The sequence below is a fragment of the Lathamus discolor genome, chromosome 15 (assembly GCF_037157495.1).
Source record: "Lathamus discolor isolate bLatDis1 chromosome 15, bLatDis1.hap1, whole genome shotgun sequence".
NCBI classification, from domain to species: domain Eukaryota; kingdom Metazoa; phylum Chordata; class Aves; order Psittaciformes; family Psittacidae; genus Lathamus; species Lathamus discolor.
Window position 1 is genome coordinate 4,305,608 of NC_088898.1, and position 27,835 is coordinate 4,333,442.

The 27,835-nt window shown below is 40.1% G+C and overlaps 1 protein-coding gene across 7 annotated transcripts; it reads left to right on the forward strand.

The window, feature by feature from the left end:
* Positions 1-27,593, forward strand: TSC1 (TSC complex subunit 1). 7 transcript variants are annotated; one of them, XM_065696075.1, is made up of 23 exons: positions 1-19; positions 7,036-7,098; positions 8,215-8,388; positions 9,032-9,135; positions 9,769-9,921; positions 11,650-11,794; positions 12,819-12,973; positions 13,304-13,377; positions 14,814-14,992; positions 15,429-15,538; positions 15,778-15,901; positions 16,290-16,405; positions 16,742-16,814; positions 18,149-18,247; positions 18,348-18,903; positions 19,406-19,449; positions 20,099-20,265; positions 20,995-21,177; positions 21,551-21,661; positions 22,166-22,288; positions 23,294-23,481; positions 23,595-23,756; positions 24,494-27,593. In XM_065696075.1, the coding sequence occupies exons 3-23, from the start codon at positions 8,283-8,285 to the stop codon at positions 24,978-24,980; spliced, it is 3,459 nt and encodes a 1,152-aa protein (XP_065552147.1). In that variant the 5' UTR covers positions 1-19; positions 7,036-7,098; positions 8,215-8,282; the 3' UTR covers positions 24,981-27,593. The 7 variants fall into 7 exon arrangements, with proteins under 7 accessions (XP_065552147.1, XP_065552146.1, XP_065552145.1 ...); XM_065696074.1 differs by having other exon boundaries at positions 9-98; XM_065696073.1 differs by lacking the exon at positions 1-19 and adding an exon at positions 203-285.
* Positions 27,594-27,835: the final 242 nt, after the last annotated feature.

The window sequence follows — 27,835 nt, forward strand, 5'->3', positions numbered from 1 at the left end:
CTCCGCCGCGGGAGACCGGGTGAGCGGGGTCGCTGTCGCGGCAGTCCCGCTGCCCCCCGTGGAGGAAGGCCCGTGACGGGGAAGGGGCGAGCGGAGCGGTGAGGGAGCCGCGCGGCCTCGGGCGAGGGGGCGATGAGGCGGAGAAGTGGGACTAGTTTGTGCGGCGGAGGGATTCGAGGGGGAAAGCGGCCTGTGAATGGGAGGGGGAGGCAGGGCCAAGATGGCGGCGCCCTGTGGGCTAGAGGAGCCCTGAGTGGTAAACAGCTGAGGGGAGGAGAAGGAGAGGTGAGTGCTCTGGACCTCCTCCTTCCTCCCCCAGCGGGGCGAGAACGGGGGCAGATGGGGGGAACAGAGAGAAGGAGGCAGGGAAACGAGATGAGGCGGGAGGCAGGGAGAAAGGGCTCGGGGAGGAGGCAGCAGGAGAAAGGAAAGGGGCCGGGGGGATGGGGAAGGCGAGGGTAAAGCCTGTTGGGGGGAGATGTTTCCCCTCCGTCCCCTTTCCTTCTCCTGAGCCAAACTTGCCCCTGGTCGCTCCCCACCCCCGCCGCGATGGGCCTGCCCGGGGGGCTGAGGTCGCAGGGTGTCGTGTCCCCGCCCCAGCCAACGCGCCCCTTTAATTCTATACTGTATCGAAAAAGGTTCAGCATCTCCGTTTCAAATGCTGAGTAGAGATTGCCAGACCTCCGCCTCCTCAGTTACTTGATGAGGAGGTTCCCTCGTCCGAGGTTAGGCATTAAAGCAGTTGTAAAGCAGTCCCCTTGGTGGAGAAGGCTTATTTCCTTGCTCGTGGGTATGTAATGTTTTACAGGATGTTGTTTACTTCTACAAGAAAATATTTTGCTTCCTGTTATCACAAAGAACTTGGAAGGCTGCAGTTCTGAAGTTTTCATTCTTTGTTTGCTGTGGATGCAGCCTCTATCATTATTTTATCAGTTTGGTCAGGGCTTCTCCTGTTTGGAGTATTTTTAATGAGCCTTTTACAAGGCAATGAGTGGAAGAAAGAACATGCCTTAAAGGAGTATATGATTCAAAACCTATAGAAATTACACAGAAACTGGGGTCAGGTTTCATGTGCAGAACTGTTACCAGAACTGCTCTTTCCAGAGAACCTCCCAGTAGGTGCTTATACCAAAGGTTTTCATTCTTTGTCTGGTTTGATCCTGTAGTTTCCTGACACTGATTTCTGTGGCAGGTTGTTAGAAATCTGTCATAATCGAAGCACTAATACTGAAGTGATCCCATTAGGTGGAAGAATTCCTCTTCAGTTTACATGTAGGAACAACTAGAAACTGAATCTTTGGAAGCTCAGGAAGTTTTAAGGATCAGTGCAAGCACTGGGAATACATGCTGCTGTCTGTAGTTGGCTTTGCTTTGCTAAGCAGCAGTCAGGTACTCTGCTTATCAAAACCAGCTATGCCACATTTAAGCTTAAAAGAAAATCATGGGCTTAAGATCCTTTCCTCAATAAAACACTTTTTTTGGTTTGTTCATTTGTTCTGGGCTGTGTAATGTTTTGGGGTTTGTTTGGTTCGATTGGGTGGTTTTTTTTTAACAGCCCAGTCAACCCAGTACTAAATTGTCTTTGTGGGGAGTTGCATGGGTTTACTCAGATGAAAATACAGTCAGAATATGTAATGTTTAATGAGATGAGCTTTATTTAAAAGTACTTTATCTCCGTCTGTATTTAATCCTGGCTTCTTAACTCATTGTTCGTTCGGAACTTAGTTTTATGGTAACTGATAAAAAGTAGCATTATTAAAGTGATGCCCCCCAAGAGATACTGTCCAATTACATATGTTTTGTTATTTGAACAAGTATTTGACTTGAGTAACTATTTGTAGTTTAAAATGAATGCTGGCCCTACTTAGAGCTGAACTGCTGCCGTGTTGACTTATATCAGTTCCTGGAATTCCTACTGCCAGACACCTTCTTATTAGCTCTGAGATGAGCTGGTGATGTGCTTGCTGGTCAGTCTCTGTAAGAACTGAATAGACAGTAACACATGTGCACATGTTCATATATATCCATATATATTGATAGATGTCTATATATAGACAGATATTTTTGGAAAAGATACCTTCTGTAATAAGCAAATAACCAAAGCACTTTAAGATTCTATGATTCTGTAATGGTGGAGGCAGGGGAGGGGTACCAGATTTTATAGCATGTTGCAGACAGGTATATATTTTTTGTGATAATGTTACAGTTTAGGGTCTTGGTCTGAGCTCTAACTGCAGTATTTTCATGTAGCTTAATAAACATAATGAGGACAAGTAATAATACTTCCTTTGTTAGAGTTAGCATTTCTTTGGGTAGCACATTATGATACAGAACAAACTTCTTGCAGTGGTGAACTGCTGTCACTTTGCAGGGTATTATTATTTTTTGGTTTTATATAAGAAGTTACACATCATTTGGTATTGTTTTGTTTAATGCAGACTTTAATTCTTGGGGTACTTAAAACGCCTCAGATGAGCACACTAGTGCAGAGGTTTCAAGATGTACTGAACTCTCTAAATATGTTTAAATGTTTCTCTTGGTGGCAAAAAAAAATCTCCCGCACAGATTTAAGAGTCTTCCTCCTTGTGTTACTGTGAAATCCAGAGCTTTCTGTTTACCTGTTCATAGCTTTACAAAGATTTCTTAATAGAGTTTATTTTCCTTGTGTATTGTTAATTAAATTGGCATTGAAAACCAGGGCTTGTTCTTATTTATTTGCTATTAATATATGCAGTTGTATGTAAGGAATTGAAATAATTCCCTTTCATGCTTGTTAGCATGGCTGCTGCCAAAGGGTGAAGTGTCAGCCTTACCATGTTTGGGCTTTTTTCAACATACATTGCTTTTAAACAGTTTTCCCCCTGACAGGAATTTGATGGGTAGCAATTAGCACTGTGTATCAGGACAGTGGAGTTTCAAAAGAATCTTAAAAGTTGCTGAATATAGTTCTCTCTCTTTGTTCTGGGTTATTGGTGTTTTCTGTGATCTTCCTGTTCTTGCATGAATTAAGTACCTGTAACAAAATACAGAAGAACTTCTATAATACTGAATTATAATTATTGAGTTCACGGATGGAATCTTGTATCAGAGCTTAAAATAACCAGAAAAATGTGGGCTACTAGAGGCCAGACACCTTCAGTGTTTAAAAATGAATAAATAAATTGTACTGCCAACGATCAGTTTGAACTGAGGTTTAAAGTGTTTATGGAGTTGTTATTTCTGTGTGGTTAAAAAGGGAATGATCAGCTGCTTATTTTCTTATTGCCACCAGTGGATTTTCTCCCTGCTGTCACTTTTCATTCATTTCTAATGTCACTTCTGTAATGCAGAGTTTGGTTTACATGTGAAGACAATATAAAAATGAGTGTTGTTGGAAAATATAAAAGCAGGCTGGGATTTTTGTGTATCCGGGGAAGGGAGTAAGGCTAATCCTGTCATGATAAAAGCTTCAAAGATTTGAGTGAGAAGAGCTGCTTTATTGTCAATCTGGGTTTTTTTTGTTATTGAAAGCAGTGATTGCTGTAAAATACTTCTGTCCTCATTCATGGCCTCTCCAAAGCAGTACTTGATGACCAAAATCAGGTAGAAAAGTGTTAAGTCTTGAGGTCTGGTATCACTTCATTGCTGTCAGCAGTGGACTTACATTGTTGAAAATCCCCCTTTTCCTTTGGAGGGGAGTGAATAACAATTGACTGTTGTGCCCCAAATTTAACTGTGATGTTCATCCCCACACAGAGCACCCCTCAGAATAAGCGGCTCAATTTCTATGTTGTTCCAAATGCTGAGGGCATTCTGGGAGGAGCGTACATTTACGTTGAGTGTCCCCCTCCTCCCCACCCTTCAGAGAAGCATAACTGGCACTACCAGCTGCTTTTTCATTTGGCTTGAGATAAAAATACACTGAACAGAAGAACATCTTCTCTTGACAGAAATACTTCCAGAAGTCATAATCTTTTGAAATACTCAGCTATCTCTTTCTCTATTTAGCCTTTTCCAATGAATATTTTTACAGCCTTTTCCTTTGTCTCAAGATTGTAGCTTAACTGTATTGTGTTGCGGTTAAATTAGCTACTAATTTAAAAAGAATTGTTAAAACAAATTGGTTCTTGGCTTGTCTCCTTTTTTTTTTCATCTCCAAAGTTGTATTGGTACTTAAAATTAACACTTCTCACTAAAATTTGTCTTTATGAAAGCTCTTGAATATAAGAAGTTTGCTACTTGCTATCTTCCAGTGAGATTAAAATGTTGCATTTTAAAATGCATTTAATGAGGGGTCTTTTCACTCTTTAGTTTCTAGTGCCTTGGATCTATTATATAAAACTCATTTTAAAAGTTAGTGAAAACCAGTGACTCAAACTATATGTAAGAGTTGCTGACTTTGTTTTAACCCTGTCTGTTCCAAGTGAGGCTTCAGGGATGTGGAAATTCTACTAGTAGGGGAATGATTGCAATCCTAATCTACAAGGTGTGAAAATCACATCACAAATTACTGGTGGGACTGGTCATAAATCATGCTGACACTGTGGGCCCTGGGAACTGTACTTCATCTACCAGAACACAGTGTTTCTGATTGAAGTTAAAAGCCTGTTGCTGGAAAGTAGTTATTCAGCTGTCTTTGCTTAAAAAAAAGTGTGACATGATTTAAGGCTGTTGCTGGAATTTCCTGGTTTGTTCATTTGTGTTGGGCATCATGGACCCAATATGATTAGAGGATCTCTGTCTGACTCAGGACTTCAGATCTGTTCCTCACAAATTTACAAGAGATCCTGCATTGAGAAAGCTGTGATTTGCTTTTTGTAAAATGTGGCTATTTGTGTATAGGGTGACAACATTGTACTAGTGTTTATAAACTTCAGCAGGTAAACTACCCACCTACTGAACTACCTGTGTGTAATATTGTCCCATTTTTAGATGGGGTTTGAAATACTTCTATTAATATCATGAATACAGGCTTTTGGAGTGGAGCTTGTTCCAGTTTACATCATGTACTTCAGTGCACAATCAACTGATCGACAAGTTTGTTTAAACCATGCTTAATTTATTGGCGTAAGGTCACCAGAGGCATCTGTTTCAGTTTAGGGAGTTAGGGAAATTATTTGTTACCTATGTGAATAGTTATCTGCAACTAAGCTTGCCTTATGAACCTTGCTATCTGATTGTCATGTCTATGTGAGCCATCAGGCCAATAGCATGAAGTTTGAAATCCTCTTACCTACTGAACATTTAAACCAGTGATTTCCCATCTGTCTGCAAGTGTATTGTTGAACCTGATGTCCACAGCCCACCTGGAGTGTCTGTAAAGGCATGTTGACTTTACAGTGCTATAGCTTTTCCTATTAGAATTAGTGAAATCTGCTGTTGAGGTCTTTACTGGAGAAGATCTGGTATTACTAGGGGGAAATAAGATATAGAAATAATTCTTTTCATTCTGGTGGGGGGTGGGGAAACAGAGAAAAGAGAGTTGTCAAGGTCTTCATGCAGTAAAAAAGGAGAGACTAGCATGTATGCTGCTTTAATTCTCCAAACAGGTTTTGCTTGCAGCTGGTTTGGGGGTGTGTTCATGCATCTCTTTTGTTAACAAGACTTTAAACAACTAATTCATGTTGCTTAGGAAGCTGGTGAATCTATTGCTTAACCATAGCTGAGCCTCTGTCCTGGTAGAAATTGGGGCACCTTTACAGTCTCAGAGATAGTGTTCTCAGAAAGAAAAGAATAGATTCATGGTAGTAAAGTATTTCTCCGTATGTAGTTCTATGATTTTCTCTGGTATCTCAGTGTAGCTGTAATTTAGTAAATGAAATATTACAGCTGTTGCTAGAAACTAAAAAACAGTTGACTCCTGAAAATGAGTAGCAGAGCGGAGGGTTGACTACTTAGGTTGCACGGATGAGTGGCTTTAAACTGTTTGAAAGGATGGTGTCACTCTTTGAACATTGCTTGCCTTCTAAACAGCAAGCTCTTTGAGGAACAAGTGGAAGCTTGGAAGTCTGCACAATGTAGAGGAAAAAATACCTAACAAAACCTGAGAACCCCAAACCACAACAAATCCCAGCTCTAATATTTTTGGAAATAGAGATCCATTCTGGTCTGAGTAAAAAAGCAACTCCTTTCTTCCACCCCAAGTTGATCTTTTATTAGCTTTAGTTGCAAGTCTTGCTTACACTACCAGCCAGTTTAAAGTGTGCAGTTGTAATGTCTTGCCAGCATGGGACTTACAAAGAAATAGCATTTCAATCTGAAGTGCTTGGTTTAGAGACTCTGTTGGCTGCTTCAGATGAACTGAAATGTTGTTTGGACTGTACAGCTGTGACTATTGAGAAGGGGGGGGTGTAGAATTTTGTTTTCTAAAGCAGTGATTACTGTAACACTTAAAAAAGTTTGTTGCTACGGAAATGCGTGTTTTGAGTGTGGTGCTATATTATCACCTTTGAGTTTGTAATCAGTGCCAGATTAAGTAAGCTGATGTCTTGTGGCCCTAATAAAAGTGACCTTGAGCAGTTCTGCAACTACAGAGTGATATGTTGCAAATGACAAAGTTTACTGGTAGACAGGTTAACTCCTGCTGTCCAGAAACATTGTTATACACAAGTTTTCAAGAAAGTAGTGTATATAAGCAGTTAATCATTATTATTTAAAATTGGCAATGTTTTGACTAGAATCTAAAGACTTAAACTGTTACAGTAATTACTCTAGGTTCAGAATTTGGTAGGATAAAAGGAGACTTCTTTGTGTGTAATATTTCACCTACCATAAATAAAACTAGCAGCTTTTGAAAGTTCACAGTACAAAACTACACTGTTGGGAAAGCAGCCTTGTTTGAGGCTATTGCATAGCTTAACCTGTGGACAATTCTGGAAAGGGAACTGCAAAACTTTTTGGTGTTTTTCAAACTAGGGGCTAACTTTCCTCATGCAGGAGGTTCATAGCTCTGCTGTTCTTACTAAAGGACTTAATGCTGTTCTGGATATCCAAGGTTTGATAAGGAAGAAATAAATGGTTCTTTTTGTTAACCTCTTCATGCTTTTTCTTTACTAGTGATCATGAAAGGTGTGTGGCTATCAGCACTGCAGAGAGAAGCTCAGCTTGCCCACAGAACAGGTGCTGTATACACAATTGCAGTAAGAAAAATTGTGTGTAAACTTGGTATGTGTCAGTCTTGCCTTCCATAAAGGAAGTGAAAAATGTGTGCTGACTTGAAGCAGGAGGAAAGAAGAAACCTTTGCTAGTAGAATTAGGTGTGGTGTGAAGCCAGATTATCTCTGCCCTTGGGAGAGGTTCAGTATGGAATTCTTATGGGTAAAAAAAACTGTTCATTTTGTGATTGATAGATAGATGTGATACCTGAATCCCTCCATTGCTGGTACATGGGAGAAAGTTATCTTACAAGCTGGAATGGCCTAGATTTATTCCTGCTTAGTACTGTGAAGCTGACCAGTCATGTTGTTTGCACACTGTTGCATTTAGTAATCTTTACAGGGTTTGACTGCAGAGTTTTTAATATATTATGCACTAATTATGTGCAAACTAAATTATATGCACTAAATTACATGCACTAAATATGTGCAAACAAGGTATTTTGTGCTGCTAAGTTAGTGATTTAGTATGCACAGGTTGGCCAGAGAACAGCAGCTGTAGTAATCCTAACTGATTTTCCTAACAGCTGCAGCTTGGCCATGTTGCAAATCTTAAAGCACAAATCTATTAGTAAGCAATAATGCAAAGCTGAGGGCAGTGAATTTCTAATCTAGCCACAGCAGTGGAGAGGGCTCTTGAGATCCATGTTGTCTCCAGAGTGTAGACCACTATACAGAGGACTTCCAATTTTGGTTGAGGAGGAATTGCTGTAAGAAAGTGAGAATGGAGTTATTCCAGGGAGCTGTCTGCATTTTATTCAAAACTTTAGTCTTAGTTGACTGACCTGGAGAGCAGATTAAAACCAGTATGGTAATGGAATGCTCCAGCGGTGAATATGTGCTAGCCAGTGCCTTCTGCAGAACAGATTAGTGTCTCAAAATTATGAAGAAAACCTTGCTCGTGACTCACTGGCTTCTTTGGAAACTTCTCTTATAGCTTTTATTGCAGGTGTGTAAACTCCATGAATCCTTTCAGTATTAAATGGGCAATACTGCAGAAAAGAAATAGGGAAAAGATGGGATATGCAGAATGGAAAGGGAAAAGGGAAAGTTCATTCATTTGCTCTCTCTTTTCTTCTAGTCTGGTAAGAGACACCAGTGAGGAACTCCTGAAATTTTAACCTCCACATTCATGTCAGTACATGCATCATGGCACAGCAAGGAAACGTTGGTGAGCTCCTCTCAATGCTGGATTCTCCAATTCTGGGTGTCCTGGAAGATATAACAGCTGCCTTCAAAGATAATCTCATTTGTGGTATGTATCTTTTGACGTAATTCAAGGAAGGGTTGTGCTTTTACACTAGTAGAGGTAACGTGGTTTTTTTTTTTTTTTTATCAAACATAGTCTTTGCAAATGTAACTTGAAAGAAACTCTTGATATTTGGGTTTGAAATTGCTTTAAGGATTGAGGCTTCCCTTCAGTCCATTTTGCTTAATGGCATGTCTCTTGGAAAGTCTGTTACATAATTGTTAAAATGCTATTATAAAATGACTAGCTTTTCCTAGGGCATAACCTCAAGCTGTGAGCTGATGAAACTTTGTGAAGTGTATCTAGAAAGAATTAGGTATCCACGTTATGGGAACTAATAGGATTCTGTTAATTCAAAAAGTAAGCATTAATAAAATACCCCACTGAAGATCAGACAGTACTTTTTAGTTATTAAAAAGCCCCAGTTACCTTCCCCAAGCCAAATGCAACTGCATGAATGGTTAAGAACTAGAAAGTGGAGTTGAGAGGTCTAATTTTCCCAAATGTCTTGTAAACACCAAGTACTGGTTTATGTTATAAATTGTGTAATATTTTCTATGAAGTTGTGTAATGTCCCTGTAACAGATGCTTTGTTTTTGGTGTACTGAGACTATATGTGTGTGTTTTTCTTGCTGTAAACAAATGACAGACCGTGGACCTATGCTTGTGAACAGCCTGGTGGACTATTACTTGGAAACCAATTCTCAGCAGGCACTGCATATATTGTCCACACTGCAAGAGCCTCATGACAAGGTGAAGAAGTCTTGTTTTGTATGGCAAATTTTTAGCCTGGTATTGAAGCAGCCTTTAAATAGCATCTGTTAGACTTCTGTTTTTCCATTGCAGTATAGAATTACCTTGTTGTAGAGATGTAGTATCTTTGTAGTAAGAGTAGTTAAGTTTTAAAAAAGCTTCAAAGTTCTCTGTTTCTTGGGTTTCTTAAACTGACCCAATTAAGCAAAGAACCCCTATAAATGAAAGCTTTTCTGGGGATTAATGTTGTCTTCACAGTTTTACTGATGCTTGTGCAGTGCTGGATGTGTTAGCCTAAAATGAATGGGGTATTTTTGAGAGTAAGTATAGATTTTTAGATAGCTTGAGAGAATAGCACTACAAGTCGCTTTACTTCTCCTAACCAGATTTTTATTTATTTATGATAAACATTTTGAAGTGCAGTGGCAGCTTCTGGACTGAAACATTTCACTACCAGCAGGCTTAAAGTTATTGCTGGGTTTTATTTGCTCTTAGATCCTGTATATTTGTAAAATGTCCATAGTTTCCATAATTGGTAGTGGCAAACTGCTTGTTATAAATTGGTGAAAAAGAATATGTGCCAGTTAAAAATAAATGCCTTTTTTTACCATTCTCTGCAAAATCCTCTATCAGCATCTACTGGATAAAATTAATGAATATATGGGCAAAGCTGCTACCCGTTTACCCACTCTCTCTCTGCTGGGACACGTGATAAGACGACAACCATCTTGGAAACATAAACTTTCTCAAGCACCTCTCCTACTCTCATTACTTAAATGTCTCAAGGTAAGAACTGTCAGTGTTGTCCTTAAAATCGTTGTATACCTGATGTAAATAGACATACTTGTAATGCAAGGCAATTATTTTCTGATTTGATGTCATTTAGTTAAGCTGTGAGAGAATGTAAAATGTTGATTAAAATACTGAGGCAATTATAATAACTACTCTGTGCTGATCCTGTTATTACTGACAATATTTTCCTAAAAGCCACTGTCACTGCATAACTTTGAGTTAGGAAAGTTTACTGCAACTTTCCTAAAAGGAACTTAAGGGTAAGAGGACCATCGGTGAAGCTGATGGATATCTTGAGGGTGAACTTAATGAGGAATGCAATAACTTCCCATTAGTGCGTTCTGAAACTTGTGCATGTAAGGTAATATACTTTACTTGCAGTGTAGATGGGTCATGCAAGATGTTATTTCATGGTGCAGTTACCTTGGAATTAGCAGACTTTCCTTTACTAGCTGCAGATAAGGAGGTAGCTGTTTCCCCATGCTTTGCATTTTTCTTTTTCCCTCTGCAAATTTAGCTGTTACAATCCTGTACAATATTGTAACAGTGAATAAAGAACAGAAAGTGTTTTGAGACCTAGGATGTGTTGTCAGTAATATGATTTAATATGATAGTGAAGAATTCATATTAGTCATTAAAGTCACATTAAAATGCATGATGTAGTCAAGTGCCAGTGTGCTTCAAAACAAAAATACAGTGCCAAAAAAGAAGCTACAGGTGCTGTTACTTGGACTCCTGATGTGCCTGGTGAGTTCTGTTATCCTTCTCAGTGTGCGTCTTATCTGACTGTGAGAGGAGTGAAATGTGTGAGAAAGCTGGTGGGAGCAGATCAGAGATGCAAAGTGCTAGGGATGTGTCAGAGGGGTGGGGATGGGCATGAAATGTGCTGTGAAAGGTTTTATCAGACTGAAGGACAACAGAGGCGGTACATTACACACAGGAAGAAAAATCCATAACACTAAATATGTCTGATCAGCCCAAATGGCTCTTGGGAGATACTAAGACCAATTTGGTGGCTCCTGCCTGCATGCTTACTAGTGCTGTTTGCCCCCAGTCCTCACAAAGCAGAGGAGCCAAGGAAAATGTGCATTAAGCTAGGAAACAGTTTGAACATCATCTGTGTCCTGTCCTAAAATCTGATTATTTGTTACTGTTTTATCTAGCTAAAGATTTTTACTGCCACATCCCTTTCACTTGGTATAAGCCAAGGGGTTCTAGTTATTGTTTAAATCACTACTTTCTGAAATCTTAGCAGCCAGAGTTGTCAAGCAGCTTTAATAGAAAAGCTTTTGACACTTGCACTGGTAATGGGTCGACATCTTTGAACACCCTGATCAGATTTGCAGTTTCCTAGGCTTTGAATGCAGTGTGTTCTTAGCTCTGGGAAAGAAGCAAGGTGGTACATATGAGGTGCTTTACATACCACTGATGTTTTATTTTCTACTTAGTTGTTGTGGAACTGTGGTGATATTCTCTATTTATCTAGGTAAAATCTTCATACAGTGAAGCAGCAGTAGAATAGGAGCCAGAATCCCGAATCTTTTTTCTTAGAGTTGTGGATGAAAGAGAGAAGAATCTTGGTCCATGAAGTTATGATAGATTTCAGAGGGACTGTTCTAGAGGACTTTTTCCATGATGATGATTCAGTGTTCATTTCATCCTTGGAAAAAATCAAGTTCAACACTTTTAACTGACTAATGCAGGTTTTTTCCCTTCTTGCAGACTGACACAGATGTAGTAGTACTCACCACAGGTGTCCTAGTGCTAATAACCATGTTGCCAATGATTCCTCAATCTGGCAAACAGTACCTTCATGATTTCTTTGGTATCTTTGGGCGTCTCTCAGCCTGGTGCTTGCAGAATCCAGGTGAGAATTCAACTTTGTTGCATGCAGTTATGGTTTAGTAGTATCCTTGTTGTATTCAGTTGCTAAGCGCCTTCTTTTTGGAGACTCCTTCTGGTCTGAGATTATTTAAATGCAGAAAATTATGTATTAAGCCCACAAAGTATTTTCGATAGCTATCATCGGGGAGTGCTGCTTTGCTTAAAATTCAGAAGTCTCTGAGATTCTTCCATGTGGTGCTCCATGGAAACTTCAATGAAGTTTCACTGGGCTGAAATGCTACCCTGATGACAGTGAAAAGGAGAGATTGATCTTGATGGATAAGGGAAAATGCTAACATTTGAGGCAGATACTTGGGAAGCTGAGATTCCCTGGAATGGATGGGGAGGGGGAAGAAGCAACATGTAAAGAGTTTCTGTTAATGTGCAGCTAATAGTAGTCATGAAAGTGTTGGTAAAAGCAGTCCTCTCACTTGTAATGTTGGTTTTATTGAATTTGTTGTAAGGTGTCTGATATCTAACACTGCTGTTACCTACGTATGTGTCTTATGGCTGTGTGAACAAGTGCTGCGTTCAGCACATAGAGATGCTATTTAGAGGGCCATTTTGGTTGCAAATAGGATTGGAACTTACAAGGCAGCTGGTAAGATTCAAGTCTGTTGTAATTGCTTTGTGTGGATAGAGGCCATTAGTTTTTCCTTTTGAAAAGAAGCAAACCTTCTTTTTTAACCATTCAGCCCTGCAGACTCTGGCTCACTGTTCAGAGGTGTGTCAGGGTTTAGCTTGAGTAAAACGATAAATGTTGTGCTTCAAGAATGACAGAATACTGGTTGGAATTAATGGTCCATATCTTAATACTTGGTTTTGCTGTGAACTGATGAATAGGTGTTACCTGTTCTTTCAGATTTCACAGTTTCTCTGGGGACTGTTTTTATCTCAGAAGACTTGTCCCAGTTAACATTTCAAATTTTAAAGTACTTTTCTTGCATTCTTGGAAGCTTTGTTCTTTTCTCCAGTGTAATGAAAAATATTTTAATTACTTTTTCCAGGTCATGTGGCAGAGATTTATCTTGTCCATCTTCATGCCAGTGTTTATGCTCTCTTCCATCGTCTTTATGGAATGTATCCTTGCAATTTTGTCTCCTTTCTGCGTTCTCACTACAGTATGAAGGAAAACTTGGAGACATTTGAAGAGGTAGTCAAGGTAAAATGCTGCTTATTTCTATATTATCTGAGACAAGGAGTTCATAGCTGTATAAAGGCAGGTATTTGCCAATTTAATACATTTACATGGGTTTAACTGAGGGCTGCTCAACGAAACAGAATAAAAACTGCCTATTGGAAGACTGAAATCTCAGTTGGCAGCAAGATCACCTCTTGAAGCTGTGATGATGTGCATTAGCTTTTTTATCTGTTAAATGTAACTTTCTGAACTATTGGGATCAGTAGATGCCTCATCAGCTTTGTGTAGTTCAGTGCAGTCAAAAGATGCTGTACTCATAATACATTCTTCTCCTTGCTCTTGCTCATTCAGCCAATGATGGAACATGTGCGAATTCATCCAGAATTAGTGACTGGATCTAAGGACCATGAACTGGACCCACGAAGGTATATACATTCACTCTGCTATTAGGAAGGTCTATAAATAAGCAGCTCTTAGAGGGGTTATTTCACAAGGCCTACAGCAAAACCTTTTCTGTCAGCAACAGTGTGTGCCAGTGGTGTTTTGCCACCCATATTCATAAGTACACCAGGTAAATGTTTAGACTTTCTTCATCCAAGCCTAGAGCTGGATGAGTAAGAAAAGACTGTTGTGAAAGGCCATTAAGAACACTGGGGTTCTAAAATTAATCTTGTGTCAGGAGTAGAATCTCTCTTCCATTTAACGGTTGACTTTGCCTTAATTTTATAACTTAAAAGATTAAACATTCTCATCAAGTTCCAGAAGAGTTTGCTTATACTGAATAAACTACCACTTCATTGATTTATGGTTTGGGTCTTACTTTTTTGATTTGTTGAAGTACTTGGTAGGATTTAAGTGTTTAAAATGGCTTCAGTGTGTCTTGTTTTGGTACCTAGATATTGGTTCAGTTAACAGATCAATTCTTTTAACAGGTATGTCTTAACATTATCAGCTGTATTAGTTTTCTTTAGAAATAGGCTCATTTGCCTGCAGCAGCACCACTTGCTGCTTTTCTCTTGTCTCCACAGGCCCAGCCACTGAAGAGGAGAAATTGACTCTTGTTGCTGCACAGTAGTGCTCTTGCCCTGCTTTTCAGAGCCACTAGGAAAACACTACTAAATGGGAACCTATTGACTATCACAAGGCTCAATTTTGCAGGCTTCTGCCAGACAGGGGGGAGGGTGGCACCACTAAGGAGTACAGTTGGCACAGAGCTACCAGTTGAAGCCTTCTGATTTGGTATCTTGCACATAATATCTTACATTCTAAAGCAACTCAGCCTTTAGTAGACAGCCTTCAGCCAGACAGCTTTCTTTACAGTGAATTTCCATCCCCTGAAATAGCAGGTGATCTAATCTGGCTGCTTGATTTAGTGACAAAAAGTTTTCAGAATGAAGGAAATAGTAATAAAAAAACCCCCACATTCTAGAACACTGGAGATAAAACACAGACCTGAAACTTGGCATTGCAGATGGTGTTTGCTTAAATAATCTAGGATTTCCTCATTGCTGGCATGTCTAAATTTTGACTACCAACATCTGAGTCTAGTTGAGCTGATTTCTACAGCTGCTGAAGCTCAGAATCAACCAAGTCTTCGTATGCTGTTCCTCATTTCCAGAGTGCTCCATGGCAGACCTTTATGGATCTCTGTGTCAAAGCTGTTTGTCTCCTATTTGAGACCCCCCCTTACAAGTCTCCTTTGCAATTTGTCTGGTGCCTTGTTCCAGTTTTGGGTGGGAGCATGCAAAGCTGTCTGGAACAAATGAGCCATCCTGCAAGCCAATTCCTCATATCTCCAGGAACTCTTGTTTGTAACAATAATTGACTAACTTACTCTTTTGGATCCAAAAACTGTCTGCAGGTGGAAAAGACTAGAAACTCACGATGTTGTGATAGAATGTGCCAAAATCTCCCTGGACCCTGCAGAAGCCTCATATGAAGATGGCTATTACTCTGTGTCTCGGAAGCTCTGCACAAGTTTAAAACATCATCAAACTGACCCCAGTGCCAGCTATTATGTTGACACACAGAGCAGCTATGGTAAGACCTGCCTGACAGCTAATGAATGCCCAACTTCTGGAGGAAAACTGTTCCTATAGCAAAAAGACATCTTAATAGTTTATCCCACTTAAAGTCCAATTCTTAGGCACCAGAAAATAAACCATAATTTAAAAAAATAAATATATATAGACGCATGTTCTGGTCATGCAGACATACAGTATGCTCACAAAGTTGCCTTCCCACCACCCCAAAACAACCAAAAACAACAGAAGCTGTAATTTCTGTGATATATTCAGTGGGTGTTTTCTTGGGCTGGAAGAAAAGTCTCTTGTTTGCTAGCCTCAAATGTGTATGTTGAATGGATTTGAAATGCTTTGGTTAAAAGCCTTTACATACAAGCCAGAAAAATCATTGACTTGTATTTGATGTGTTGGATACTTCTAATTTTTCAATTTTTTTTTTTTTTAACTTTCAGGGACTTCTACCCCATATTCTACTCCTCGGCTAACACTATCACAAATGCCAGGGCAGCTACCTCAGATCCTGAGCTCTCAGTCAATACGGCTGTCAACTGAGCCACAGCAGGTAAAGCAGAAGACAAAGCACAGCACACTTATAATGCTCTGTGCTACTTTCATAGTTTCTCCTGACAGTCTTAAAAAATTTATGTTTCTGAGATGTAGCGTGAGTTCTTCAGAACGTAGTGTACATTTCATATTTAATCCCCACTTGATTTCCTGTGTCAGAACCTGGATGCAGATGCTTCGTGTATTCCTTTTCTGAGCTTCCCTGATCTGTGTTTGTTGTGTATTGCTTTTCCATAGGTTACCATCTGGAGTCCTTCTGCAGTTTGTGGTATGACCACTCCACCAACTTCCCCTGGAGTTGTCCCATCAGATTCATCCCAATCTGCATCACAACCTTACAGCAAAGCATTTGGCACACCTGGTACGTGCTGAATTTTGGAATTAGGCCTTCAAAGTTAATTAAAATAGAAATTCTGGCTATGAATTTTGCTGTCAGCTTCTTAAATGGGAATGCCCCCACCATGCTATTTGATAGGCTTACGTCATTACTTCTGTTAAGTGAGTACCTGGTCATATGTAGCAGTGCTAATGCAAGCATTGAGATAGGAAATAACTTACAGTGAGTTAAGTGCCAAAGTCTGAAGCAGGTCTTTTGGAAACTGTGCACTTTTATGTTGGTAAATAGTTGAAAGACATTTAAGAAGTAAATGCTTGAGATAGTGTTTAAACGGACAATTCTTCACATACAATATTCAGCTGAAGGGAGGCAGTGGGAGCCTGCTGAGAAAACGTTTGCTCCTCCTTTTCAGCAGGGGGGAAAGGAACACCTTTGGGAACGCCAGCCACATCTCCTCCTCCACCCTGCACTTCAGATGACTTTGTGCATGTTTCACTCCCTTCAGCTGCTGCCACGCCTCCTAAAAAGGTATAACAAAATTCTTCTGCCAAACAAATCTGATATTTTTTTCATTGACTTGCCATACATGCAGTGACCATAACTGAGAAGGAAAACACTACCAAAATCAGAGTAACTGATCTACAAAAAATGTTGCATTTCATTGCAAAAGTTCATTTTCTTCGAAGTTAAGACAACTATTGCCACTTCCAGTTGCACAGTTTTAAGACTGCTTGTATTGGTTTTCTGTTTAAGCCGTCTGTTTGCTGGAATTTCCTTTCTTTGATACTGTCAAGAGGTTTGTTTCCAAGAGATGTCTGATGCAAAGAATCTATTTTGGGTTTTGTTTTGTTGTGTTTTTTTCAGGAGGACAAACCAGATTCTGGGAGGCCTTTACTGTACCGACAGCAAAATGTCATAAACAGCGATAAATCACTGGGTAAAACTGTTTTCCTCTCCCCATTTCAGTAACCTGTTGTAAACAAATCCTGTTTGTATTGACACGTTCCAATTGCCAAACACTTTTCCACAGGTTTTTCTTTTTCCCTTCTTTCCACTCCTGAGTTGTTCGTAGTTCCAGGATCCTGCCTTAACCTATGAGTCAACTTAAAACCTTCTTGTGATCATTTGATTTCGTTTTCACTATTCACCCTCAGAAATAGCTTACAGGTTATTTTTTTTTAACTGGCCCTCATGCATTCTTGTGCATGTTTAAATGCTCAGATCTACACTGAAGGCTGAAAATTACATATTTTTTTAAAGAAAGAATGACCCTCAAAGAATCAGCTTTTTGTTTTTATGAAAAGCGGCAAGTCGTATATGAAGTCTTACTTCCAAGTTTTGTGTCACATGTTTGGATCAAACTGTAAGGCTGCACATAAGGATCGATATGAGGCTCCCTTTTAAAGGCTTTTGGGACAAATTGTTTTCCATCTACAATTGCATTGCTGTACTTGAAACTTTTTTAAAGTCCTGTGGATTACTGAAATCAACAGTGGATGGTTGAGGAGCTCAGCTTCTACTAGGTATATCTAGATTCCATTTTCCCTTCTGTGTCATCTACAGATGTAGAAAAGGATTTTGGCACTGTATTTGAGCCTTCTGTGCTGTGAATCTTTACAGTCCTCAAAGTGGAGAGATGATAATGAAATTTATAGCTGTTTTTCCTTGGTGAAGTCATATAGCAACACTGTAGTTCCTCAACTACATGTTAGGAACAGGCAAGGCTTTTCAGTGGTCTCCTAATCTGTGACTGAGCTTTGAGCAAGAGGTTTCTATCCTGCATGCTTCTGTGTCTGGGAGTTTTGATCAGTAGCCACATACTGTCAAGTCTGTATTACATCTGTTTGCTAAACTTCCTTTTTTTCCATAAGTATTATGTCCTTGTGTAGCCAGATCAGAAGCTGAAAGGGACTTTAATGCTAGTGTGAAAGTATGGTGGTCACATTACACTTAAGCCACTTTATTTAATGGGTTAAATTGCAAACAACCACATCCTTATTCATAGAGGTGGTTGACTACACTTGTTGTGCAGTAGCAAATATTAAGTTTACAAAGTACATTTTGGGATCAGGACTGATCAGTGACTGATCTCTGAACTAGTTCCTACACGGAATGGACCTCCTCCTTTGAGGAAGCATCTGAAGGAGCAACAAGTTTATTCTAAGGACCTTACAGCAGTAAAGGACTTCTGTTTTGTGCTGTGCTAAGGCTGAAGAAAACAGCATCTGTAAAACTAACTTTTTTTTTCTTTTTTTTTTTTTTTTTTTACAGACGCATCTGGTAGTAAAAGTTCAGTAACCTTAAGTGATCTTGCAGAGTTTTTAGGTGGTTTGTCTTTTGAAGATAGTGCTGAAAAGGATAGAGAGGAAGGTAATTACTCATCATCCTTACATTCATCTTGGCTAAGGAAATGTTTGTAATGTCAAAATACAAGATATGTAATTATGCTTCCCCCTCCCATCCTTCTCAGATGCAATATCTAAAGAGATCTCCGAGATCACAACTGATGCTGAGCACATGGTGCCTAGAGGAGGATTTGACTCTCCATTTTACCGCACAAATGAAAGTCTATCAGGCTCTCAGAAGAAGACCCATTCAGTAGTCTCTAGTGTTCAGGGAAACAGTCAGACCTCTGAGCCTTTGACGTCTTCTCTGGACAAGTCTGGGCCTGAGAGCACACGGGAAACACCCAAACAAACATTTACTCCCATAGACAAGCCCTGTGGAGGCTCTGGTGAAAGCCCTGCTGGTAACAGGGCAGGAACCTCTGGGGAGACCAGCCCTTACAAAGTACCAGCACAAAGAAGAGGGGTGTTTTGGAGTGGGCAGCCTCCCCTGTATGAGCACCTTTTTGAGGTTGCATTACCAAAGACTGCCTACCTCTTTGTTGGCAAGAAGACTGAGGAGCTGCTAAAGAAAGCCAAGGGAACGCAGGATGATGACTGTATGTCCTCTGCTTCTCCTGTGGAAGTTCTGGACAGACTGATACAGCAAGGAGCAGATGCGCACACTAAGGAGCTGAACAAGTAGGTGACTGAAAATCTTTGCAGACTTTCTTGTTACTCCTATTTGTGCTGGCTTTGTTTTAATAGCTGTGACTAGAAAGCAGCTGTATCTGGAAATCTATAATGAAACTGTCTTTTGGTTTCTGGGGTGGAGGATTTCTGTATTTGCAGTGGTAACATGTTTGCTTTGATACAAAGGGACTGGGACTGCTGTGCTCTTACTGTACTAACAGAGCTTGGGATGGCGAAGCAGGTTTTGGTACCACTGTGAGGTTTGTTAATCAGGTGTAAGTCATGCACAAGGTACTTAAAAGCAAATGTTGAGGCTTATGCTGTCCATGCTCTGCAACCTGCTGCTAGCGCAGTTCCTCCTTATTCTTCTCCTATTGACTGACTGTAATTGAACTTTTATTAGGCTGTACTTTTATTAAGCACTTTTGAGGTGGGCTTTCCACTTTCAAGTGACTTGCAGAGTGTTTTTATGTTTAAACTTACTGGTTTATGCTGCATTTTCATTTTTCAGACTGTCTCTGCCGAGCAAATCTGCTGACTGGACTCACTTTGGAGGTGAGGAGGTTTCTCACGTGTTTTGACAATCTGTTCCTCTATTATTAGACTGGCTTAAAAATGACCTGCAACCTATTTTTATTTCATTTTTTTAACTAATGCTGCAGAAAGATGGTGCCCTCCATTAAGTCCTGGTTTATCTGCTCAGCAGATGTACTTCTGTGCACCAGTGAGATGAGCTACTTTTTTTCATCTTTGAAAAGTGAAAACTGCTTTCCCCACAATTCTAGACATTTCTGCTTTTGACCATTGAAGATCTGCTAACCTCCAGTGATGCTGATCATTTAATAGATCCTTCCACCTTTGCAATACTGTTTGAGTTAAAAACTCAAATGATGATTGTTTTTCTTGCTGCTTCACATGTGTCCCATGGTTTTGTGCTCTTAGGCATCTGTGGTGATGGTGAGCTTGCCTTTTTTTCCTAAACAGAAGGATCAATCTGTTGGAAGCATATACATGTTATTCTGGGAAAATACTTCAAAACTTTAACTGTTTAAAACTTTAAGTTCATGTTGGAGACAAGGGGAGCAGACAGAATTTTTAAGTTTTAATTTCAAATAAATCTAGTTTGCTTATTTTAGAAAATATTTCCTGTAGCTGGAACAGGGACGATTCAGTACCACCTTCTGTCTTTTAACTCCACCTCCAGGTTCTCCCCCTTCAGATGAGATTCACACCCTGCGTAACCAATTGCTTCTGCTGCACAACCAGTTACTGTATGAACGCTTCAAAAGACAGCAACATGCCCTTCGGAACCGTCGGCTCCTGCGAAAAGTGATTAAAGCAACAGCTCTGGAGGAACGTAATGCTGCCATGGTGAGCAGGGGCACAGCTCTAGCAGTGATTTAAACATGCTGCTCTTAGAACACGTATTAATTGGTGTGGCCAGTATATTTCAGTACCACTCAATTAAAAAAGAAGCCTCATTTCTCCCCTTATTAAAGTCAGTGTTTGTGGAATAACTTGTGGATGAGTTTTGTGCACTGTGATTATTAAAGCCAGGAGTTTCTGTTTAACCATAGGCAACTGAATCAGTAGAGGCCTGCATGCATGACCCCTGCAAGCACTTACCTTTGGATAATATTAAAGGCTTGGCTTCACACTTAGTGGAATGGTTACTTAATAACCATTAATAATAATAATACTTAATACTTAATACTTGATAAGTCAGTGGTGTCAGTGGAGGAGCCAAAAATAGCCTTCCAAATAGGATTTGAAAGATCAATTGTTGCTTCTGCTGTGAAGCCCAAATCCCTGTTGAAAGTGTGAGATGGCAGTGGAAGAATCTGCTGTTGCTTACTGTGCCTTTGGATATGCCTTGGAGTTTTCAGTCTGTCTACTCTATCACTGTTTGATCTATTCTTCAGCCAAAAACCAAACCAAACCCCCAAAACTTTAAGAACATGTTCTATGTAGAATATTGTATCTATGGAAAAGTGTTACGCCTGCATGCTATTGATAGCTTTACTTATGTAGTGACTTAAGATAGATGTTCCAACTCAAAGCAGGTGTCCTATCTGATGCTTTGTATGGGGTTTTTAACAGAAAGATCAGCTGAAACTACAGGAGAAAGAAATCCAGGCGTTGAAACTGAGTCTGCAGAAAGAACAGGCAAGGTACCACCAGTTTCAGGAGGAACATGAAAATATAGTGTCTCAGCTTCACAGCCAGATCAGACAGCTGCAACATGACCGGGAGGAATTCTACAACCAGAGCCAGGAATTGCAGGTATGAAGCACGACACTGAACAAAATTGTGTTATCTACTTACTGGTTGTAAAAATAACCTTCCTAATAATATGGCATGAAATACCTGAGAGAAAGTTACATATCTCTGTTAGAGAAATTGTTCTAATTCAGTATATGACAATGCATAATTGGAAATGCCTTAAATCATCATCTTTTTATAGTTCTGTCTTGTTCTCAGTTTCGAAATAGGAAAGTGCAGTTTCATAGCTGGATTTGGGGCTTTCAAAAGTGCTCAGCATATCTTAATTTATAGTGCCAGGGGTTACAGGGTTACAACCCTCCAGCCATCTGCTGTTGCTAGTCCTTATTAAAGCTTCAGAACCCTGAGTGAGTTGGTTTCTTCGTTTGAACAGACCAAGCTGGAAGACTGCCGAAATATGATTGCAGATCTGAGGTTAGAACTAAAGAAGGCTAACAACAAGGTGTGTCACACTGAACTGCTGCTTAGCCAAGTTTCTCAAAAGGTAAGAAAAGTCACTCTTCCTAGTGTCCCATTGTGTCTTCCTGTTTGTTTGGATGTTTCTTTTTTCTGATAGCTTTTATCAGATGCTTTTTCTTTCTTGTTCTGAAAGAAGCCTATGCTTAGTTGCATAGAATCTAATATTAATTGCATAAAACCAACACAGAGATGTATTTTGGGGAAAAAACTTTTAATTCAGTTCAGAGGCTTCTGAAACTGCTCATTTTGGCTGCTTTTTCCACAGTAGGAATTCCTACCAGAAGTGGCATTCTTGTGTAAGTGGAAACATGGTTATCTTAAGCGGAGCAATGCCTGTTTGGTGAAATTCTGTATGGACTGTCACCGGTTTTCTCAAAACTGATTTATTTAACACTTATTACCTATGATGCATTGGATTCTTGTCTTTGTCTCCCTCCTTTATAAAATACCCTGTGAACACAATGCCTGTCAGATGTGACTCTCCCACTGAACTGTTCAATTTTTCATTCTGTTCAATTTCTCTTTAAAGCTTTCCAACAGTGAATCAGTGCAACAGCAGATGGAGTTCTTGAACAGGCAACTTCTGGTTCTTGGAGAGGTCAATGAGTTGTACCTGGAGCAGCTGCAGCACAAGCACACAGACACTACAAAGGTATGGTTGCAGAGGAAGCCTTTTGAGGAATACTTCCCTTGAGGTCATCATCAAGCTGTTCTCAGCCTTGTGATGAGAATGGAGAAAAAGCCTTGTAATTTAACAGATACTTTGCAGTCGATTTTCAGGGATTGGATTTAATATTTGATCTTCTGTTCAGATATTTTTTGCTGCAAGTTTATGGAATATCTTCAGTGTCCTCTGTCTGAAAGCTGAGAAGGAGATGTTAGGGTACGCCTGAAGTCAGTTTTGGCCACTTGATGTAAGCTATTAGTAATTTTTTTCTTGCTAAAGGCCAAGACTCTTAATGTTCTCTTAATATAATTGGCAGGAGACTGTTGCTGGTGAAATAACATTGGCTATTATGTTTGTGAAAGTGTATAATGCAGGGTAGTAGTACTAGAATACGTAGAAAGATCTTAACCAGGATTTTGTGTTTTAGTGAGGTGCTGTTTTAAAACAAGTAGTCTTATTCTCACTCAGTCATTTTCCTGTTAAGAGTTAGTATTAACTTTACTAAAACTTCTGTGGTTCATATGGTTTTACTTCCTGACTTCAAAGAAACCTTTTTTTAATTAGAAGCAAGTAAATTACACAACAATGTAACTGCTCCTGCGTGAGAGCAAGTAATTAAAGGAGGTGAATAATAAGGCAAACAGAGAAAAAGTATTTTAGTGGTATTTAATGGAAGTCATATTGCAAAATGGTTTTAAAATGAAGTTTGTCTGTTCTAAGCCAGTGCAGAAGTGACAAGTTTACTTTGCTGAAAAGAGCTTTTCATAAGGAACATTAATGTGTTAATAAATTCCAGTGATGTATAGTTATAGTAACTTAATGGTGCACATCCTCAGAGTATCTAATTTTCTGTATATGTTTCTAGAAATACTTCTTTTATTCCATCTTGCTTAAAAATGTACCTATTTATAGCATCTGAGACATGTCTAAATACTAATGAAAATAACACACGATCAAATTATACTTTAACACTGTGTTCTTTCCTTTGAGGAGGTTGAAATGTTGCATGCTGCTTTTCGGAAAGAACTGGAGAAAGCAAAATTGTGTGTTCAACAGCAAAGCCAAAGGCTTGATGCTTCCCAGAAACGGATAGCTGAACTGGAATCTCAGCTTGCTAAAAAGGACCACCTCTTCCTGGAGCAAAAGAAATACCTGGAAGATGTTAAAATCCAAGCAAGGTAGGGGTGTCCTATCTGAAACTGGAGCTGTGCATTGACAGATGCACTATCATAGTTGAGGCAGAATCTAGAAACACTGGACCTGATGGATTTTGGTGTCTTTTTCTGTTCAGAGGTCAGCTGCAAGCCGTAGAAAGTAGGTACAAGGCCCAAAAAAGAATCACTCAGGCATTTGAGCTGGAGATTTTGGATCTGTTTGGCCGTCTGGAGAAGAGCAGCCTACTGAAAAAACTTGAAGATGATAAAACAGAAGCAGCTGAAGCAGCAGAAGAAAGGTAAGGGTGATGATGTAAAATATGCTTGGCTCATGACCAGCTCATTGGAAGTTGATATATCCTTGTGGAATTCCTAGCATTTGGGTGCATCATCTCAAATTATTTCTGTTACTCCCCATTTTGCAGACTGAATCTATTTTGGGATTTTGCTCAGAGTCATTGACAAAACTGGAAGTGCTTATGAAGTAATCCTCAGATAGCTGAACTGTTACTCAAAGCTTGAGAGAAAGCTCTGGTTTGTGTCAAAGCCCAGTCCCTTTAATCTACAAATTGTTACACTTTTTAAGTAGTTGTTTTACATATGTCTACCTAAAGCATCAAGGTAGTGCTGTACTCTCCCTCTGGTCATACTTGGTGTTTTATACACCAAATTCTGCTACAGCATCAGGATAATTTCTTGCACTGCCAACAGATTTGTGGTGATCGCCTGTGCTGGGGTTAGTTAAAAGACCTACAATCCAAGAATGGTCTCCTCCTTTACCTGAACAGATCAGGAGCTAGTTCAGTTCCATTCTGCTTTGGGACTATTGTCAGCTTTGGATTTAAATACTGTGTGTTGCAAAGCTGAGTGTGGCACTTTTCTGGATACCCTCTGTCCCTTCTGCTTTGCTACAAAACTGTGAAAGGGAAAACAGAAAGTGATCAAAATAACCTGCCTTTCCCAGTGTTTCCCTGTTCATTGTAAACAGTTGCTATCATTTCCTTGTCACTGTATGCTCTTTCTTTTTTCCAACCAGGCTGGATTGTGGTAATGAAGATAGTGTGGTAGGATACAGTGAAGAAACAATTGGTAGAAATGGAGAGACCAAACCTCCCAGCACTCGAGGTAGTAGTAGCAGCAGGGGTGGCAGCAGTGGTGAGCTCTCCACCCCAGAAAAACCCCAGAACCAGAGATTCAGCAGTCGCTGGGAGACATCCATGTTGCTGGAGCCCTCGTCTACTGTCCCACTGACTGTAGGTTCACTCCCCAGCTCCAAGAGCTTCCTTGGAATGAAGGCACGAGAATTATTTCGCAACAAGAGTGAGAGCCAGTGTGATGAGGAGGGTGTAACCATCAACAGGCTTTCTGATGCGCTAAAGACTGAACTATGTAAAGATCCAAGCATGGAGACAAAGGCCCCTCCAAGCCCTGATAACCTTAGCCTCTCGCCTAAGATCCAGGAAAGCAGTGTTGGACAGCTTCATATCATGGACTACAATGAAACTCATCATGACCACAGTTAAAAAGGAAGATAGTCAATCAGTGTCATTTTCATATTCTTGGCATAGAACAGGAGGCGTGAATGCAAGTTTAACTAAAAGCTTTTATGTTTCTTTGGTCTGAGCAGCTAGCTCATGCAGCGGAATAGGATTGATGTCCAGAAACAGAAGAAGGCTGCTGAATGAATGCAAAGTGGATTTTTGGGTCTGGAATTGAATCACCCAGCCTAACTCCTGCTTCTTTCTCAAATTCAGTCCTTAGCAGCGTGTACTAATTTGAAGGGACAACTGTTAGCAATTGCAAGTATTTTTTCCCTTTTTCCCTGTCCCCAGTTGAGTGGCTGCGTTTATGAACTCGAGTGCAATATGAGGCCAAATTAACATTTGTGAGTCTACTATGAATGCTTTGTATTTCCTTGCAAGCTTCCAATTTAGAGCAGTTAATTGTGCTGGCTGTCCAGGTGACTCCAGTTGCTTTCATCCTGGAAAAAAGCAGCACTAGAATTTCTAGTGCATTCATCTAAAGGTCTCTATTTTGCCTGTCCACTGTCCCGTGTCCCTCAGAGCCCAGTCTTCATTAAGTTGGACTCTGATTGAATATCTAAATGTTTAAAGAACAGTGTACCTCTGCAAAATGATTCATTCACCCTAATTCATGATCATTGTTTATATTGTCCTTAACATTTCCTGGAAAGTTACATTTGAACAGACACTTAATGAGGAACTGGAGCTTGTAATGCAGAAGAGACCACGTATGCTGGAGACTTGGTAAAACACTAGCTTCTGATCTTCTTGGTATTTTAAGTGTTTGCCTGACAAGAGTGGTACTGATCTCAGACTGGTTCATATGGGAAAGTGGTTGGGGTGGGAGAAGAGGGAAGATGAAGCTTCACTCGAGTAGGGAGAGCATGCAGAACACGTATGTAGAATTGCAAAGTTACGAAGATTCGCAGAGGAGCATTTGTTTCTCTCATCAGGGAAATGCTTGTGCTGCCTGACTCTCCTTTGTAATTCTGGTCTTTGTTCCTGTTCTGAGCCAGGTCACTCTATTCTGAGTCCAAGAAATTGGCTTCATTCTTCCTGGGAATACGTTTTCAGACTTGACTTGGAGAATATGGTTTCCTTTCAGTGCTGTTGTGTTCAGACTGCAGCACATTTTTCAGCTCACCGATGTCAATTTGGCTCTAGGTATCTCCCCTTTGTCCTCATCCTGTTTCTTTAGAGGACAAGGCCAAGGAGGAAGCCTGCTCAGACTGTGGATCAGAATTCTGTGTGAAGCCTTCCTGTGTTAATCGTATTTTTAAGTCAATGATGAGCCTTCTGTGAAGGAGGATTGTGGGATCAGGGCTTGTCAGTGGTCAGACTCAATCTCCTTCGTGACAGAGCAGAGCCTGCTGTTAGGAAGGCAGTGTGCTTGTTTTAAATGTTAGATATGTCTGGGTCCAGGTGTACTTAGACATATCAGGCTTCACAGTTACTCTGCATCACACATGGCCTCTTTTCTTAAATGTTCTGTGGGTGGCAGCTGCTGTTTGAAAACTGTCTCACATATAAATCAAGTCCAAGTACACTTGCACTTGTAGTTCAAATCCCTTCTTAACCTGAATAGGAACAAGACTCTCTAAGAGCAGCTGGCAATATGCTAACTTGTTCCTGACAGTACTTTTCCTCACCTTTCTGCTTCTTCCATAACACCTAGGGTCTAAATACATTTCTGCCTGTCTAAATTATTCTCAGTGTCCTTTCGGTTGGTCAGTCCTAACTCTGAAAGTAAAGGTGAACTTCAGTGGTTTTGTCCAAGCTTGAATCTGCATGGAATAGAAAATAGAGAGTTGGTTGTAAGTGACAGACTGGTTTTGTCGACATGTTTATAGGCTTTCTAAGACTTAGTGGTAGCAAACGTGGTAGCATATGTTTTGGTCAGATTTGGAGGTTTCCTGCCCCTTACCCCAGCGGGTGCCAGCCCCAGGAGTGAACGGTTTGCACACTGACCTTGAAGGGGGCTCGGCCACTGGATGTTGTTTTGTTGGAGGAGTTCATTGACCCGTCCTTCTGTTTTGCCGAGCCCAGGAGAGTGTCTTGCAGGATGAGGTCACTTGCTGTGCGGAGAGGTGGTCTTTGTTGTCGGTTACAGAAGTGCCCTGGCGGTAACGCAAGCTCAGTGATAAGGTGACTTTTTTCTTCTTTTAAAAAGGATTTTAGCACCGGGATAGTAGTGGAAACCACTTTAGGTTTGTTTATGGACCACAAAGATTATGGAGGAACAAATTTTGCAATTACTTTTTTTTTTTTCTAAGTCTAAAAATCATGGATCTGCTGTATGTAGTTAACTTGCAGTTTGTTTGAAGGGGTCCCATCAGTGAAGTGGAAACAGATTTTTTTAACTGACTGCTTTTAGTTAAATCTAAAATTGCTGTCTTTGTCAAGTTAATCTGTTCCCTGCCTCGCTCTTTGTAAGCATGTTAAACAATCCACATTAAATGCCATAAATATGAAATACGAGGAAATGGTACAATCGTAAGCTAAAGAGAACTTAAACCAAAAGGAGGTTTTGCTGTCCTTATTAGAATGTTCTAAAATGTCAAGGCAGTTGCTTGTGTTTAACTGTGAACAAATAAAATGTATTGTTTTGCACTACTCTGTGTTAAATTCCCTCCAAGCTGACTTCTTTGGGACCAAGCCATGCTGAGACAAAACATGCAGAAACAAGTTCAGTATTGAAACATCTTCCAGGAGCTGCATAGCACAGAGCAGAGCTGGTAAGTGGTTCTGCCCCTTTTGAGTGGGGTTCCATGAGTTCTGCAGCGTGGGGTAAGTGAAATGAATACAAACCAGAAAGTGAATTTAACTTGCTTTTACCTTATTTTAAACCATTTGCA